The sequence below is a fragment of the Lytechinus pictus genome, chromosome 18 (assembly GCF_037042905.1).
Source record: "Lytechinus pictus isolate F3 Inbred chromosome 18, Lp3.0, whole genome shotgun sequence".
In the NCBI taxonomy this organism is placed as follows: Eukaryota; Metazoa; Echinodermata; class Echinoidea; order Temnopleuroida; family Toxopneustidae; genus Lytechinus; species Lytechinus pictus.
In genome coordinates, this window is record NC_087262.1 from 17,582,913 (window position 1) to 17,599,370 (window position 16,458).

At 35.2% G+C, this 16,458-nt stretch overlaps 1 protein-coding gene across 50 annotated transcripts in view; it reads right to left on the bottom strand.

Moving 5' to 3' along the window:
• The window catches only part of LOC129281864 (ankyrin-2-like), a 117,718-nt gene that overhangs the window by 31,262 nt on the left and 69,998 nt on the right, over positions 1–16,458 (bottom strand). For 18 of the 50 annotated variants that reach the window (XM_064112834.1, XM_064112819.1, XM_064112825.1 and 15 more), the window contains 10 exons: positions 15,811–16,014; positions 14,990–15,139; positions 14,511–14,581; positions 9,742–9,780; positions 9,110–9,148; positions 8,622–8,660; positions 6,082–6,120; positions 4,775–4,867; positions 2,521–2,550; positions 54–1,022 (listed from right to left, as the gene is read on the bottom strand). In XM_064112834.1, the coding sequence (XP_063968904.1) occupies positions 54–1,022; positions 2,521–2,550; positions 4,775–4,867; positions 6,082–6,120; positions 8,622–8,660; positions 9,110–9,148; positions 9,742–9,780; positions 14,511–14,581; positions 14,990–15,139; positions 15,811–16,014 (1,673 nt within the window). Of the gene's footprint in view, positions 1–53; positions 1,023–2,520; positions 2,551–4,774; positions 4,868–6,081; positions 6,121–8,621; positions 8,661–9,109; positions 9,149–9,741; positions 9,781–11,628; positions 11,671–14,510; positions 14,582–14,989; positions 15,140–15,810; positions 16,015–16,458 lie in introns of all 50 variants that reach the window. The other 32 variants (XM_064112849.1, XM_064112855.1, XM_064112857.1 and 29 more) reach the window with 11 other exon arrangements.

Sequence of the window (16,458 nt, forward strand, 5' to 3'; positions counted from 1 at the left end):
CACACACAACACTGAAACGCATAATGAAAAAGAACTATCAGATTTGAGCGTACCTGAGCAAACTGCTCTGTTGCCAAGGGAACCTCGTCCTCTAGGAGACGCGGGGACCCAGACTCGGAAACGGTCACTTCCGAAGTGGACACGCTATAACCTGTAACACCTGGTTCTGACCTTTGGGTTTCGGTCTTGGACATGATAATTTTGTGTTCCATTGTGATTTGCTGCACCGTGGATTCTCCAGGATGTCCCATCTTGAACTCCTCAAGAGGGCTTTGATGGAAGGTCTGTTGTCCGGGTGAGGTATCTCCTTCCCATGCCTGAGCTCCCATCGAGGTATGTCTGAGGTCAGTCAGGTCTGGGCCTGGGATGTTGGCTGTGCCATCAAGAGGCTCTGGGTCTCCCAACAGATCGGGGTTGATCCCATGAACATCACTTGTAGAAACGGCAGCGAAGGATGGTTCTTCAATCGGCTCTGACCCTGTCAAGGGTTCTGGCTCCATGTCAGCATACGGATTAATACCCTCCACCTGCTGTTCTGACTGGGATTGGATCTGGGGTTCCTCGATGACAACATCACCGATTGGATCTGGCTCCATGTCCCTGTATGGGTTAATGCTTTCTTGCTGCTGCTCACCACTTGCTTCAATCTCTGGCTCTTGGACAATGTTCTTAGCATGGGCAATGTAAAGATTCTCATCGGAGCTCATGCGATCAGGCGTCGGTGCCTCATCAACTTCGATCCTAACTTGCGACATCTTGGATTCCAAACGAACCCCTTCTAGTTCATCTGTCTCTACAGCCCCTTCAGAGGAAATAGAATCAACCTGGACCCTAATCTGTTCTGCAGCTCCTTCAAGAGTCTTATCAGCACTACCTACAAAGACCGCGGTTTCTGCTGAGGATTCAGAACCTGATTCAACAGGGTGGTTGGAACTTTTGGAAGTGACCGTTACGCGAGTCTGCGTGACCGTTACACTTTTTGAGGAGGACGGACCCGCAGAAGCCATGTCCACGTTTGACTTCTAAGGGGAGGAAAAGGGGACAAGAAATATGATTTCTCTGTAATATCACTGATCAAAATAATCCTGGAGTTGATTAGTTCTTCCTCAATTTGTTTAGCAGTTTGTCTTTGGATTGAGATACATGTATCTCACAAACATTAATCAAATTTATTACAGACTTTTCTGTACTATTATAACCTATCACGTTCTTCTGGCGAAAACTAATTCCAAGGTCCTGATGTTCTGATTATTAAAGAATCCCTTTTTTTACATTCCAAATTACATCACTGACTAATATTCACTTATACAGCAAGAGGTACATAAACTGGTGTTTTCCAGAGAATTTTAAGAATGGGAAAGAAAAGGGCTCATCTGGCATGTTTAGAAGGGGAAATAAACACTTCAGAATGGCAATTCAAAACAAGGGGAGATAAGACAGACTTAGAACACGAGTCTTAACGTTCAGAAGTGAAATATACGGGCAAATATTTGGTGCAGGGGAATTAAAAACCTTTGGAGTCATTCAAAAAAGTTGATCAAGGAATGGCATGCCTTCTGTACTATCATACCCATACCATGCAGTCTTTCATATCAGTTGATACACATGAGGCATTCGTTGCCATGGCAAGACTATGATAAAATTTATATTATTTCATGATGCCATCATGTAGAAATACATCAAAACTACCAATAAATTATATGCTGATTATAACATAATTCAAACATTGGTACAAGATTACATATCGTCGTAAACAAGAGAACTTATTACTTTATCTATGTAAAGTTAAAATCTAAAGAGGCATGTCGCACTTTTGTTGCTTTTAAATACGTATGAGAGCAATTGGATTACATTCAAATTAATTTATAAGAAGAAAGTGATAGGAGTATTAGAGATAGTAAATACATGCTGCAAGCTTCCATTTGAATTAAAAGTTCTTGTTACAAGGTTGGTTACGTTATGAAGGAAGTGATGTTGTTATACGCATTAAAATGATGGATAAATATTACCAAGATAAATATAAACTTGATTTAAAAATCTAAACCGTTCAGATTATTGTTGTTCTAATTCCAAATAAATAAACTTTGCAGAACATTTTAAGCTTAAATATAACAGTTTAAGTCATACTTTGAATTCGGATCAAGATATGAAGTAATCAGATTCGCAAAATGCATCTTATCTTTCTTTACAAACTAAAGAGATCTTTCCCTGTTTCACATTTTAATATTAAAATGTATCATACCACAATGCTGGGTAAAAAAAATCTATGCAAGTCACAAAACTGCATCTATTCTTATTAATTAAAATCATGTTGCTTGTAACCTTTCTATATTCTTTATCTTTTGATTTTGTTGGGGACAAGAAGAATTGGTTTGTGATCAAACTCAAGAGAATCTTTATGGTTAGTTCGGTGGTAAAAGGTTAGTGTGCCTCAAAAAATACCTCAAAATCAAATTTTAAAGAAAAAAATTAAATGTGAGCCAAAAAATAAGTGACTATAAAGCTCTGCAAATACAATACCTGTGGTCCAGTTGGAGAGGGAGAATCCTCCTAAGGAAAAAAAGGAAAAGGGGAAAGAAAGAATAAATTATCCATCACAAGTAGACAATTGAACATTGTACACATAGATGGACGACCCAAGGTTGCTTTGTTCACTTTGGTAGGAGTAGTTATTTGTACAGTTTCTCTTGTCTAAGTGGGCAATAGATATAAAGGCATACATCACTCCTGACCAATCAAGTTGAAGCATTTTAGTAGCTTATAACATCGGCATGGAACTTAAAATCGATAATGAGTTTATGGAATGGTACCCGGCTCTGCAGGGGGAAGAGAGTTGGTTTCTGAATTTCAGAAATTATCATGGCAAGAGTTCATGGCCATTAATACAAAATGACTGTAATCAAATAATTCTACATGTCATGTAGCACATGGGTGGTCCATTAGAAGATTTGACCTCACAGTATATCAAAGACGTTGAAAAAATAAATATGACCCCCCCCCCCCGACTTCCCACAATCCTCTACATACAAGGATAAAGCAAAAAATCACTTTATACATGGGTCAACAATAGATTAAGATAAATTTGATAATTACATATTACCTTCTTTTTTTTACGAGTGATTACATGATATTCAGTTTTGCAAAATAGAAAAAAAGGGTCAACCGCATGAAGTCAGAAGAATACTTCCAGAATCAATTAACCACATGTTCATGTATTTTATAAGAAAAGGACAGCTGGAAAACTCACACAAACTTTAAACGAGCTCTCATGCTGAGGCTATGAATGAAACAAGGCCAGGGGTCCGTTGCAGAAAGAGTTGCGTTTAAAAGCAAGCCAAAATATCAATCACACGTCCCAAATGAGCGCTGTTGATTGGTTGAAAATCAAGTTGCGTGTGACATTTAGAGTTGCGATTGATTGCAACTCTTTCTGCAATGCCTGGGCCCCAGGCCAATTTACACAAAGCTAACTATTGATCGATCATACAGTTGCTTTCTAAAATTGATTGCATATAATAATTGATGCAATCAATCATAGAAATTAGGAATACAATCAATTTCAAGCTTTGTATTACAGGGGAAGATTAATATATGATGCGATATGATAGTGGAGTAAAAGACATGCAGGTATCCATGCAAGAAATAGCCTGCAAAGAGCCACACTGCAATCCTTAACAAACATGTCTATGGTTCCATTAGGAACAGGCCATAGATAGGCTACTTTATACCTAAAACATATAGGCCTACTTTTTTACATAAAGTCATACAGTTAGAATGTTTGATTGATGTCAAATACTGAAAGAACATAGTGGATACTGTTTTGACGGGCAAACACAGAAGTAGATGGACATCAGATTAAATGTAAAAGATCTAAGCTGTTACCAGTGTTTCCTTCGGGCAATTTTTATGTATCTATTCACATTTCAGTAGGATTATCATAATGTACTACTTTTTTTTAACTCATAAAAAAATTACTGTTTTGTATTGTATGAATATGAAATGTGCTTCACAAAAATTTGGAACATTAAACACCCTGGCACTTTGTACTGTATTTGTCGCTCTGCCAGAGAATTCAAAGGGTTATGCATCTGGGTCGAGAATGGCAAAAACAGATACATGCTTTGTAAATGCATGGCCAGAGGATATTCATTATAAGTGGAACCCTGAACTCTACGATGAAGATTCGTATGAATGAAATGCAATACTAGACATCATTTCACAGAAGAAACGTTGACCATTTACCTATGCCTAAACATGGTGATGGGATAGAGATGTAGTATCTAATGGAATCTAATGATGATGGCAAACCTAACATGCAGGAAGAATGTATGTTTGGTATGTGAAAAGGGAGAGGTGAAAGACCTTCAAAATACTAAGTAATACTTCCAGGGAGCACTTACAGAGGAGCACCTCACAAAAGACATCTGACATTTTTCAATATCTGTCTTAATCTTGATAAGCTCAGCCCAGGTTAAATCAAATTTTCATTTTTCCTCAAAGATCGTTGGCATGTCCCTTCAAAATATCCAGCTAAATGGGAGTTCCAAAGCTAGTGTTTTTCTTAAATACTCCTAATTTTTCTGATCTATTGATGACCTAGCATTGAATAGCACAATGATAAAAATGAAGTATAACGAAGGAATATTTCATAACCATATGGATATTTAAGGGGTAATATGATTTTTATTTAATACTTCTTTTTCAACTGACGCCATCATATTAAAAGCGTAAGGGTCGATGAGGACAACCTGAGGAAGTGGCGCTCAATGATTACCTCTTTCGTTTCTTCCAGCGTTCCAAACGAGGGTTCAAAGTGCAGCTCTCTTCTCTCTTCTTCATGTTTCTCAAGTATCTCTTCTTTGATCTCCTAACGATGAGGGAGGGAGGAGGAGGAGGAGGAGAAACACAATAAAATAAATCTTCTCATGCATGTAAACAGAGCCAAGGCATGGCAGAATCAACATGACAAAAAAAAAGGTATGTGCAAGTTATTACAGCTTAATGCCAAACAACAGTGTCAGGAAAGTTCACACAGGGGAAAAAAACCAACCCGAGGTCAGATTGGTGTATTTTACAGAGAGGGAAAAGGAATGAATAAATGTAGGTCACATCATCAATTTAATATCACATGATAAATACATCACATGATCACAGAAAGAATTATGAAATATTAAAATGATTATCTCTATGCATAGTGCGAAGAAACATCACAAGAAAGAAAAATGATAATAAAATTGAATTCTACTTCAAATGAAAGGATGAATCAGGGCAAATGAAGTTTTAAATCATAGAGGATATGATGACACAGATATTATGTTTGAATTATTTAGAACTTGTCATTATTTTACTCTTTCCCAAATAAAATCATGGACTGGCATATTTTAACAGGTTTTTTGTGTGTCTCATCTGTGCTTTTTGGAAGCCAATTTGATATTGACACTACATATTCTCCGACGGTTTCAATGCACAGTTTTTGGTTTCAAAGGCAAATGGCAAAATGTCTCTGAGCAATTATCTGAGTAGGCCTCAAAGACTAATCATGTAATATTTTATAACTAAATCAAGTCCTGAAGAAATAAAATGGAAAATCAATGTGGTAGAAAGATATGATTTAAAGTTTAATATGTAAGGATTAATTCCCCCCCCCCCTAAAAAAAATTGACATTCGTTCTTGACTTGATGAAAATCCCCCTCCCCACCTGCCTTTATAAAAAATATTTTTAGATGGCATCTTGAGTATAGGTTCCACGACATGTGTTATCATACTTATATAAATGCAATTGTATAATTGTATTATAAGAATAAACAAATAAAAAAGATTAAATCAGTATGATGTAAACTGTTAAAGAATTCAAACATTGAAAGGCCTTCCTTAGACTATGATTAATGAAGAAATCAAGTTTCAAAACAGGAAAAAAAATAAATAAAAGTAATTGATGACACTGCAAACTTGAAAAAGGAAAATTGAAAAAGAAAAGTAACTGACCAGGCATAAAATGATGCATAAGAAAGAATAGAAATGATAGGGGTTATATAATTATATATTTTTTATTGAAAGAAAGTGCAGAAATAAACCTTTACCTCATAGAATTCGGCTACAGCTGCTGATTCTTGCACATCCTGTTAGCAAAAAAATGAATAAATCTTGAAATGCTGCTTTCAACATGCAGTTTATTCAAATGATGGATATAGATTCCTTACTATGAAAGAGAGGTTCTTTTAATTATCTGTAATTTGACATGCTATAAAGAATTTTTTTTTGTTCAGATAGTTTATTATCAGACTTTTTGTAAAAACATCTTTTATCAGCCCACTAAGTGCTAGGTCCAAGATCATTTAAGCTAGTGCCCCTTGAAAATGTGAAATATACTGACACCAACTCGTGTGGTATTGTTTAAATATGAAGATATTTTTCTTTTTTGATTTATTAACAAACAGCGGTCTGCTATGACATCAACTTTTTGAAGTCAGTTTCAAAAGGTTTCATCTCTAGTTATACATGTATACTCTTATCAACATCAGAAAAATACAAATGACGGATGTTTTGTTCGAAACATAATATCTATATGAAATTAAGAAGAGCACTATTATTACACAAATTAAAGAGATCTATTGAGAGGAACAATTGGGGAACATATTACACTAATACACAAATTAATCATGCAAGAAGGTATAAACAACCATGCACACACAAAATGAATATTCTTTAAAAAAAAACATAATTAGGCTGCATCGATGTTGAGCATGATTTTGGCAAAATTTGATATTATTTTGAAATACATTGAAAAACGGATGTGCAATATTGCAAAGAGGAAACTTCAATAGTAAGGTATACTGCAGGTGAATAATTATAATTGTCATTATCTTGGAAGATTAAAAAAATTTAATACGTGATAAAACAATTGGCTAGTATTCAGCATGCATTTGTTTACTACAGTAATATTGTACAAGAAGGAATAAAAACAAAACATTTAGCCTGCAGTTTGATCAAACAACGTAGGATCGTGTAGCCAGAAACTAGGAAAATTTGTTTTCACTAAAATTTTAAAGTTTTCATGCCAAAATGGAAATGGAAATTTATGAATAATCAATCAGCCAACTAGGCCTAAAATGGCTAAGCAATAATAAAAAGATTTTTTTCAGAAGAAAGACATTTGTTTTATTTTGGCAATGAAATCGGATGAATTAGCTCTTAATATCTTCCTGTAATATCCAATAGATGCCATTACAAAGACCTTTGAAAAATCCCTTATTAGATCATGATGACGCAACCATTACCAAGGCACAGTAGCTGCTAACCAAGATTGCAAATATATTTGCGCTAATATTCTTTAAGGTTAGAAATACTTATGTTCCCAACAATATTTCCTGTATACTATTGACGATTTGTATTTTAAGACAAGGACACAAACTCAAGAGACAACGTGACTATTTTCAGAAAATTGGGAAATTGGCCAATCTGCAAATGGGTTGGAAAGTATCCATAAGTTGATTTTCAAAAGTCTTTGTAATTCTGACATCAACTAATTAGAACTAACATGATCGTAGAGTTGATTTTCTTTTTAATCATAAATACTACTAAAGAGGACACAAAATAGTACACTCACCACTTTCTAATAACTGGGACGACAGCTAGGCACATTTAAGGTTTGATATTTCTGGAACACGAACTTTGAACTATGAACTTTTTTCTTTCCTTAGCTGAGCAGTGCAGGCAGGTCACACACACCATGCATAAATAACAATAAGACCAGTTCAATCCAGCCTGGACTGATATGAACTGGTGTGGACTGGTTTAAACTGGGTTCAACTGGAGCATACAGCTTCACACTTGAACAGACAATATCAACATGCCCAGGTTGTGCTGGCGAAAGTTAAATTGATCATAACAAAATTTTGACAACTTTTTATTTGAACTGGGTCAGAGCCATTCCAATAGTAAAACATTGAGGAATATTAATTCATTGAATTATGAATATGATGAGGGGTAATCATAATTTTTCAGTCTAAAGGTTGTCTAGATATTATATGACACAAATTAATGAATTACATATAAACATGTTGTTATATCTTTTTAAAATGGTTAGTATTTTTTGATGGATTAGTTTTACTACATGATTTCAAATGTGAATAATATTGTTTCCCTTCCTGGGTAATAAATGTTGGAAATTGCTGGCCAAAAAAAGAAAAAAGGAAAAATTTAAATTTCAGCAAAACAAGAAGAAGACGCAGAAGAAGATACTGCACAATTTGCTGTAGATTAAAGAGAGATCTTGAAACACAGAAACAAAGGCATTGGAATAATAATGCATTTGCATAATTCAAAATTGAAATGCGTAACATCAACTGTATGTGCAAGAGAGAAAGAAATTTACAAAAGCAACTTGGATATTTGAATGAAGGAACAGATTGAAGTAAGATGGAAGTGGGGACAAGGATTCCAAACAGAGTCAACACATTGCTCACAAAGAACTTAATTTCAATCAATCGACTGCAACATGCATTCTCCTATTAACAATCAACCAACCAATGACAAAAGCTCATGAAAAATATTGATCAGCAAAAAAATGGGTGTGGCCACATATGTTAATTGGGATTTGGGATCATGAATATGCATGTACCTCGGAGGAACTGGCCTCGATAGCTTCTTCTTTCAACTCCTGAGCGGAGGGAGTTTTTGGAAAGAAGGAAAGAAATAAAAGGAAGAGAAAAGAAAATTCTAATACAATGGAATAAACAAAACTGCGACTTGTAACGTGTCATAATAAATTTTTCCCATGATGGAAAATTAAAAAACTGTCTTCTTTATAAAAAAAAGAAAGAATGTAATTTCCTAAACATTTTCTAAACCCCCTAAATAAATTCAGGATCCGATGAGTTGGTTTATCACAAAATCGTCTGGAATAATAAATAAGAATAAAAATAAAATTGATTCAGAGAAATTTTCAAGATTTAAAGTTAGCCCAGGCAAATTCTTTTAATCATTATTTTACTTAACAAAACACAAAGTCTAGCTACAAGAAGTTTGGACAAGGATTTTATCCTTTAGAAAAGGTTTTGTCCATGATTTTAAAAAAAAATCTTTGTTTCAAATGGAATGGAGAAGTACCTTGATTAATCTATCTGTAACTTCTTGACGAGCTTGCTCCTATGTGAGTCAGATGAGAGAGCATTGGAAAGGAGGCAAAGAAATTGTATCAGTCTTTTGTTGGGGAAATGAGGGAATTACATATTAAATTGAAATACATCAGAGGTGTTTTTTTTATTGAAAAATATGAATATCAATACACTCTGAGGAATATAACTTTTGAACACTTAAAGATCAAGATATTTTGTTCAGGAAATCACCTGTATGTATTTCTTCATTATTTTTTTTTTTGTGTGTGTGTGTTACATGTACTCCTAACTTTGCTAGACAGCCAATTTGAGGAATAATGAAATAATCAAAATGTAAAAATTAAAACGGATAAAATGAAATAATTGTTGAAATTATCACAAGAATGAACACATATTTCTCAGTGCACATCCCTACATAAATACCGCCTACTTATTTGATTTCTATCATTTAGATATTGGTTTGAAAACTTCATCAAAGAGGCCTATATTTTTATTACAGTCTTTTGAGGAAATACTTCTAAAATTGGGGAATCAGTGAATTTTATAAAATTGTTTTGGGGTAATTTATTACTTTGCATAAAGTTACATAGTCAATAATGTAAATCTTATGGACTTGTTGAATACCTCTAATGTACTTTGAAGAATATCAGGTGTTTGTTGCCCCTGTGTTACCATGGAAATGAAGCATTAAGGTTTGTAGAAAGGAGAATAAACAAAAAAGAAGAGGAAGAGAGAAGAGAAAATAATAATGTGTTAAGGATGCCGCTGTAATTGACATTGAAATTCAGTTTCTTTAACTTTACACATACACCCACTGTACACAAAAAAAAATATGTGGAGCTAATGTACAAAATATATAATACAATCCAAAAAATATGACACATAGTTTAATTTTTGACCTTGATGCGCAGGAATTACACATTCTACAGGTGCAACACAGACTGTTGGAGTTAATATGCCATAGTTTCACCTGATTTTTGTATTCAATTCTAATTCAACACGCAAAAGTATATTATAAATTTTCCCAACGCCTGGAAAATAACAGTACACATTTCCAATCTCGATCATTCTGTGCCATAAATGGTAAAGTCTCATTTCTCAAAAATCCACAATCCTAACACAAATCAAACTCTCACGTTAAGCATTAATAAAAACAGGCAGGCCTTTTCTTTTACTTTTTTTTTCCTTTGGAGAGGGAGTGGGGGTGTCTTCTTTTTCATGCAAGCATAACTGTGAAAAAATCTCAGTGCATGTTTTGTAATCAATATTTAGTCAATCAATGACACAAAGAATTGACATCTCTTGGATAGTCAAATTAGTTGGAAATCGCATCACTCTTCAATTCAAATAATTTCACTTTAATTCATATGTGTGACATAACCTGGTGTGTACCTTAATATGATATATTCCTAAAACGTGAAGAGAATGAAAACTACTGCTCTGCTAAAGCCTGGGTAATCAGTGCTGCGTTTATCAGTTTCTTCATTCAAAATTTCCTATTAAAAATTTACTTTGAATCACATAAATAACAATGATTTAGTTTCAATTTCAAACTTTTTATAATTTTTTTCACAGAATAAAATGTGAGAAAACAATATCCTTTAAATCATCATATTCAGCAGTTTATGTTCATATGAACAAAAAGAAAATTAATGATAAAATTAGACATATGAATACATATGTCATAAGACAAAACTATTCAAAGTTTTAGTGATATATATTTCTATTCCATTTGTACTCCTTCCCAATTCTGGAAAAAAGGGGGCCTAGAAAGCATCTATTCTTCTTCAAAATACAATAATCTTCTTTATATGTCTGGGATCTTGAAATGACCTAACAATCCTGAAAGTCAGAGACTGATATTTATAATTAATTTATATTTAATTTAATTAATGAAATTAATATTCAATGGTATTACCATTATCTCCTTGGTGATCTATATATTAAATCTATTGTTAATTCACTGTGAGTTAAACAGTTAAATTTGCAGATAAGTTTAAGCAGAGGGGGAGAGAAAGAGAGACGAAGGGAAAGAAAAATAGGAGTAAAGAAACAATGAATCAAAGAAAGAACGATAAATTGGAAGAAAAAAAAGAAAAAAGAAAGCTAGATATATTTAAAGAAGGAGACACAGAGAAAGAGTGAGATGAAGAAAAAAGGGTGAAATAAATAAAAGAAACTATACTAAAGGTATGAGGCACACCTTCACTTCCAAATGAAGTATACAACAATGATTTTTAAAAATGGAAAAGGAGATGAAATTGGGCGATACTATCTTTTTTTTCTTCTTCTGATAAAGCATATTCAAACACACTGTGGCCACTACAAACATCGATCCGGAAACATATCCATCTGCCCACCATTACATTGCCAACAAACGTATATAAAAGACTCCGCCAACCACACCGAGCAAGCAGAACTTCCACGGAGGTCAAAGGTCAGAGGGGTCATAGCTCAGGTGTTAATAGTGTAGGAAGGATATTACACTGATCATCTGATAAACATGCATACCTTGAATGCATGACTGTAGGCAGTGTTTAATTCCCCTTGATCCTTTAACACAGTGCAGCATGTAGGAATGAACCAACGAACGGTGCGAAGCGCAGTTTGGGATTCCATTTTTTTTTTTTAATGTAAAAACGGAGCATCGTTCAGAATCACATCAAATTTCAATTAGTGGGGTTAGTTAAAAAATGAATAAATGAAAACATAAATAATGAAATGAATGAATAAAAGTCTTTAAAACTTAAATAAATTTGTAATAAAGATTATAAAAGCAAGCTAATATTCTAAATAAGCATAGGGCTTGTTTGAAAGATGCAGGGATTGGAGATTTCGCTAAAATGAAACAGATGGAAAGGGTTATGGAAAATATAGTGAAATAAAGATTCATGCAAAGTCTAATTATGGATGGAACAAAAAGCGAAGAAGGCAAATAATCAAACAGTGAGAAATCATAAGCCAAGGGAATATGAGCTGACATGAATTTTCTTCATCAATGTGTAAACTTTAGCAGGTGATGCGAGGCCGTGTGCTCCAAATACTGCAAAAAATGGTTGGATTATTCAGAGCTAAAGAGCTTTGTACACCTATCTGCATTCTAGGGTGCTTCATTTAAAAAAAAAACATGCATAACTCTCAAAAGGCAAAGGTGAAATAAATAACACAATGCGTCACTTGAAACAGTTTAGACAAAAATATGGATGAGGAAAAAAAAAAGGGGGGGGGGAAGCAGTATCCGTTTTAAACAACAAGTGGAATGCCTCTGGCCATCTCACCTGCATCACGCGATTCAATATAGCAGCAGTGCTGATTTTGAAAACTACTATAACTCGCACAAGATGTTCAGTGATACTTGGTTACTCTTATTTCCACGTTTTATGAACTAGACCAATACACTTATAGAGATATGATGGCAATTCAACAAATACCCCCAACGTGGCCAAAGTTCTTTGACCTTACATGACCTTTGACCTTGATCATGTGACCTGAAACTCGCACAGGATGTTCAGTGATACTTGATTACTATTATGTCCAAGTTTTATGAACTAGACCAACACACTTTCAAATTTATGGCTGTAATTCAACAAATACCCCAATTTGGCCAAAGTTCATTGACCCTAAATGACCTTTGACCTTGATCATGTGACCTGAAACTTGCACAGGATGTTCAGTAATACTTGATTACTATTATGTCCAAGTTTCATGAATCAGATCCATAAACTTTCAAAGTTATGATGGTAATTCAACAGATACCCCCAATTCGGCCAAAGTTCATTGACCCTAAATGACCTTTGACCTTGGTCATGTGATGTGAAACTCATGCAGGATGTTCAGTGATACTTGATTAACCTTATGTATAAGTTTCATGAACTAGGTCCATATATTTTCTAAGTTATGATGACATTTCAAAAACTTAACCTTAGGTTAAGATTTTGATGTTGATTCCCCCAACATGGTCTAAGTTCATTGACCCTAAATGACCTTTGACCTTGGTCATGTGACATGAAACTCAGGCAGGATGTTCAGTAATACTTGATTAACCTTATGGCCAAGTTTCATGAACTAGGTCCATATACTTTCTAAGTTATGCTGTCATTTCAAAAACTTAACCTCAGGTTAAGATTTGGTGTTGACGCCGCCGCCGCCGTCGCCGCCGCCGTCGGAAAAGCGGCGCCTATAGTCTCACTCTGCTATGCAGGTGAGACAAAAATGCATGCTACAGTGTCTTAGATGGTGAAACACAAAGCAAAATTGTCAATTGAACTATTCAAGCGTGGTTGTGGTGCCATGCTTCTTCAGGGCCTGTAGAGATCTTCTGGCTGAAAGTGAGAGATTCATAATCCCCTTTACATCGCTGTGGAGTAAGTTTTCAGTTAGAAAATATTGGGTGATAGCAGGACACAGATAGCTATGGGTGGGACTGAAGGAGCAAACTTAAAATTAAAAAATAAATAATAATCAAGAATAAATAAACAATACTTAAGGACAAAATAATGTACACCTTGGAAGCTCAGGTGTACTAACTTCAGAAGAAAAAACAGTGGCATATGGATAAAAATAATATGATGAAGCCATGATTTTCTTCTACGTTTTCAGATGAATACAAATAAACAAACTTGAGTTTGAGAATGAGAGATTGACGGAATGAATGGTACAAAGAAGGAGCAGTGAAGTAGGTGGAGCAGGATCTTTTGAGGGAATATTTCATTTCTTTTTCAAAGGAACAATACTTATTTCAAGTTTTTATTCATGTTCAGCATTCTCATTTATTCCCATATATTACTCTCATAACTCAGAAATTATACACACTGGATCACACCTCTCCTTGTTGTTTCACACACATCAACACCATTAAAATAAATTCATATCCCTCAAAAAAAAAATGTCTCGACATAGAAGACTGAACAGCTAAGTACACTCTCACCCTGATCAAAATAATTGAATAAAAAATTAATGTGTGATAGCAGAAGGCCGAAGAGAATTACATTTGCCTAAGAAGTGTAAACTCATCTTCTTCCATGGTGCAGCATTAATATGGGAGCTTTCTTTTCTTTGTTTTTTCGGGATGGCATTACAAAAACAGCCGACTGACAAACACATTCACAATCCTAATGCAACTCTTAAACATCTCAGATCAAACTCTTTTACTCTCTCTCTTGCTTTCCTCGTTTTCTTTCCTCTTTTAGAAATCAATTGAAATAATCAAAAACAGCAAAATACCAACAAATAAGCACTCAAAAGAAAACATCAGCAATGAAACAAACAAAAAGACAACAGGATACAAACAGACAAAACATGACGGGTCAATACAAAGAAAACACACACACTCAACAACTCATCGGACTCCACATGAATATTCATCACAGATATGCAAATTTTATGGAAATTACCCCAGAGAACTCTAGCGTGATGTCTGCTTGACCTTGAGGTGAGAAGGCATCAAGGTCGTTTCCTAGGCGATCTGGAAAACAAAGAAGCAGGACCAAAAAAATTTACTAACTGCATTCAGAGGATGTCAAATTGAAATTTGGACAATGGAAAATGATAATTGCTATCATTTTCTATAAATTCACAAGAGTATAATTTGGAACGAATATGAACAGGGGTATAGGAGAAATAAAAGAAAATAGCTTGTAAAAAATATCTTCAGCAGCACGTGAAACATTACTTATCTTTTCAAGAGAAGGGATGGCTCCTCTGCATGACCGGTTTTAAGTCAATAAATGATAATAGTGCTATTCTCAGTGGCAATCAGACACGATTAGATTTCAACCAATCAGAAAGGCGTATTTAAGATTAACCATCAATTGTTGAAGCTGCATTCAAATGGAAGTCTTTCGGCCAAAGGAGAGATTTCAAAGGCACTCACCTGATTGGTCGAGAGCCATCTGAATGTCTCTCATCATATCTGAATCGTCATCTGGTTGGGCTGAAACATCTAGACTAACATATTTGCCTAGGCAACGGTCGATGATGTCTCCCCTACCGATACTCCTGAGTGCTTCTTCTAGTTTCTCACCTGAGAGAAACAATTGAAATTAATCGAAATTTTATTATGGAAATAAGGGCTTGTGTATATTCGGGACAATATCAATCGATATAAAAGACATTTAAATCATTGATTTTTTGCTTGCAGACATAAGGGCAAACAAATATACATTAGTCTTCATACAGGTCACTACGCTCATCTACTTTCCTCAGAGTAGTACTGATAAAGGTCATTGTTGTCTAGGTTCAAATGGGTACCGGGAATTCTTGAAATGCTTGTGTGCCACAGGATGGCCCGTCAGGCTAAAGCCAGGGTCATATTGACAACAGCCCCTTGAGCATTCTGCAAAGTGGGTTCATGCTCTATATAAGTTGGTTTGTTCCCTTGTGGGGAATTTAGGTATAGTGGTTACGACTCTCATCTTTCAATCAGAGGGAACAGCTTCATTTATTATTGTAACATATGCTACCCCCTACCAGTTATGTGTTATGTACTCGACCCAGGTGAGGTGAATGGGTACCCGGCAGAATTATTTCCTTGAATGCACTAAGCGCTGGAAACGGCTGTCTTGAGCTGAAGCCAGGGAAATAATAATAGTGGGCCTGGGAATAGATTATTTCTAGCTGTCTTCGGGAAATTTCAGATGGTCATTATCGAAATAAAGAATAGTAAGAAAATTTGGAGGCTTCATCCAAACGTACTTGTTGCATCTTTGCCTTCTTGCTCCGCCCAATTGTGGAGCATAACAAAGGCCTGTTCTGGTCTGTCGTCATTCTCCCTCTCAATGGCCTTGAGTTCTCTCTCGTTAAGACCTAACTCACGGCCAAGGTCCTGCCATTGATCTCCTACCTGGTTGGCTACGTCCCACAACCTGATTTCGGCTCTCTGGTGGGCGCTCTTCGGACCTGCAGGTACAAACATAACACGACAGCAAGTGAGTTCGGTACTTCCTAAACATTTCAAAATTAGAGTTCAGTGGACGGCCAGGGTGTATTAAAGTTTCAACCATTGTTTCCTTGCCATTCTGCAAACAACCATGGGTGCTGGGCCCTGTTACCATGGTAACTGGCATAATGACATAGTTACAATAGTTATAACTCTTTATGAAATAGATCCTTGTACTTTTTTGCTGGCGCAAGTTTTGAAACTGGAGTGATTCAAACTGCTTAACCCACTGCGTGGCCCAGTCTTACAAAGAGTTACGATTAATCCAATTAATCGTAACTCTATGGATATCCATCAGTGTCATTTTTTCTACAGGAAATCTGCAAATGTCCTTTGTAAACAAAGGCGAACACACCAAATTGTCAAGAAAACTATGAATTTATGAATATACATCATACCTAGAA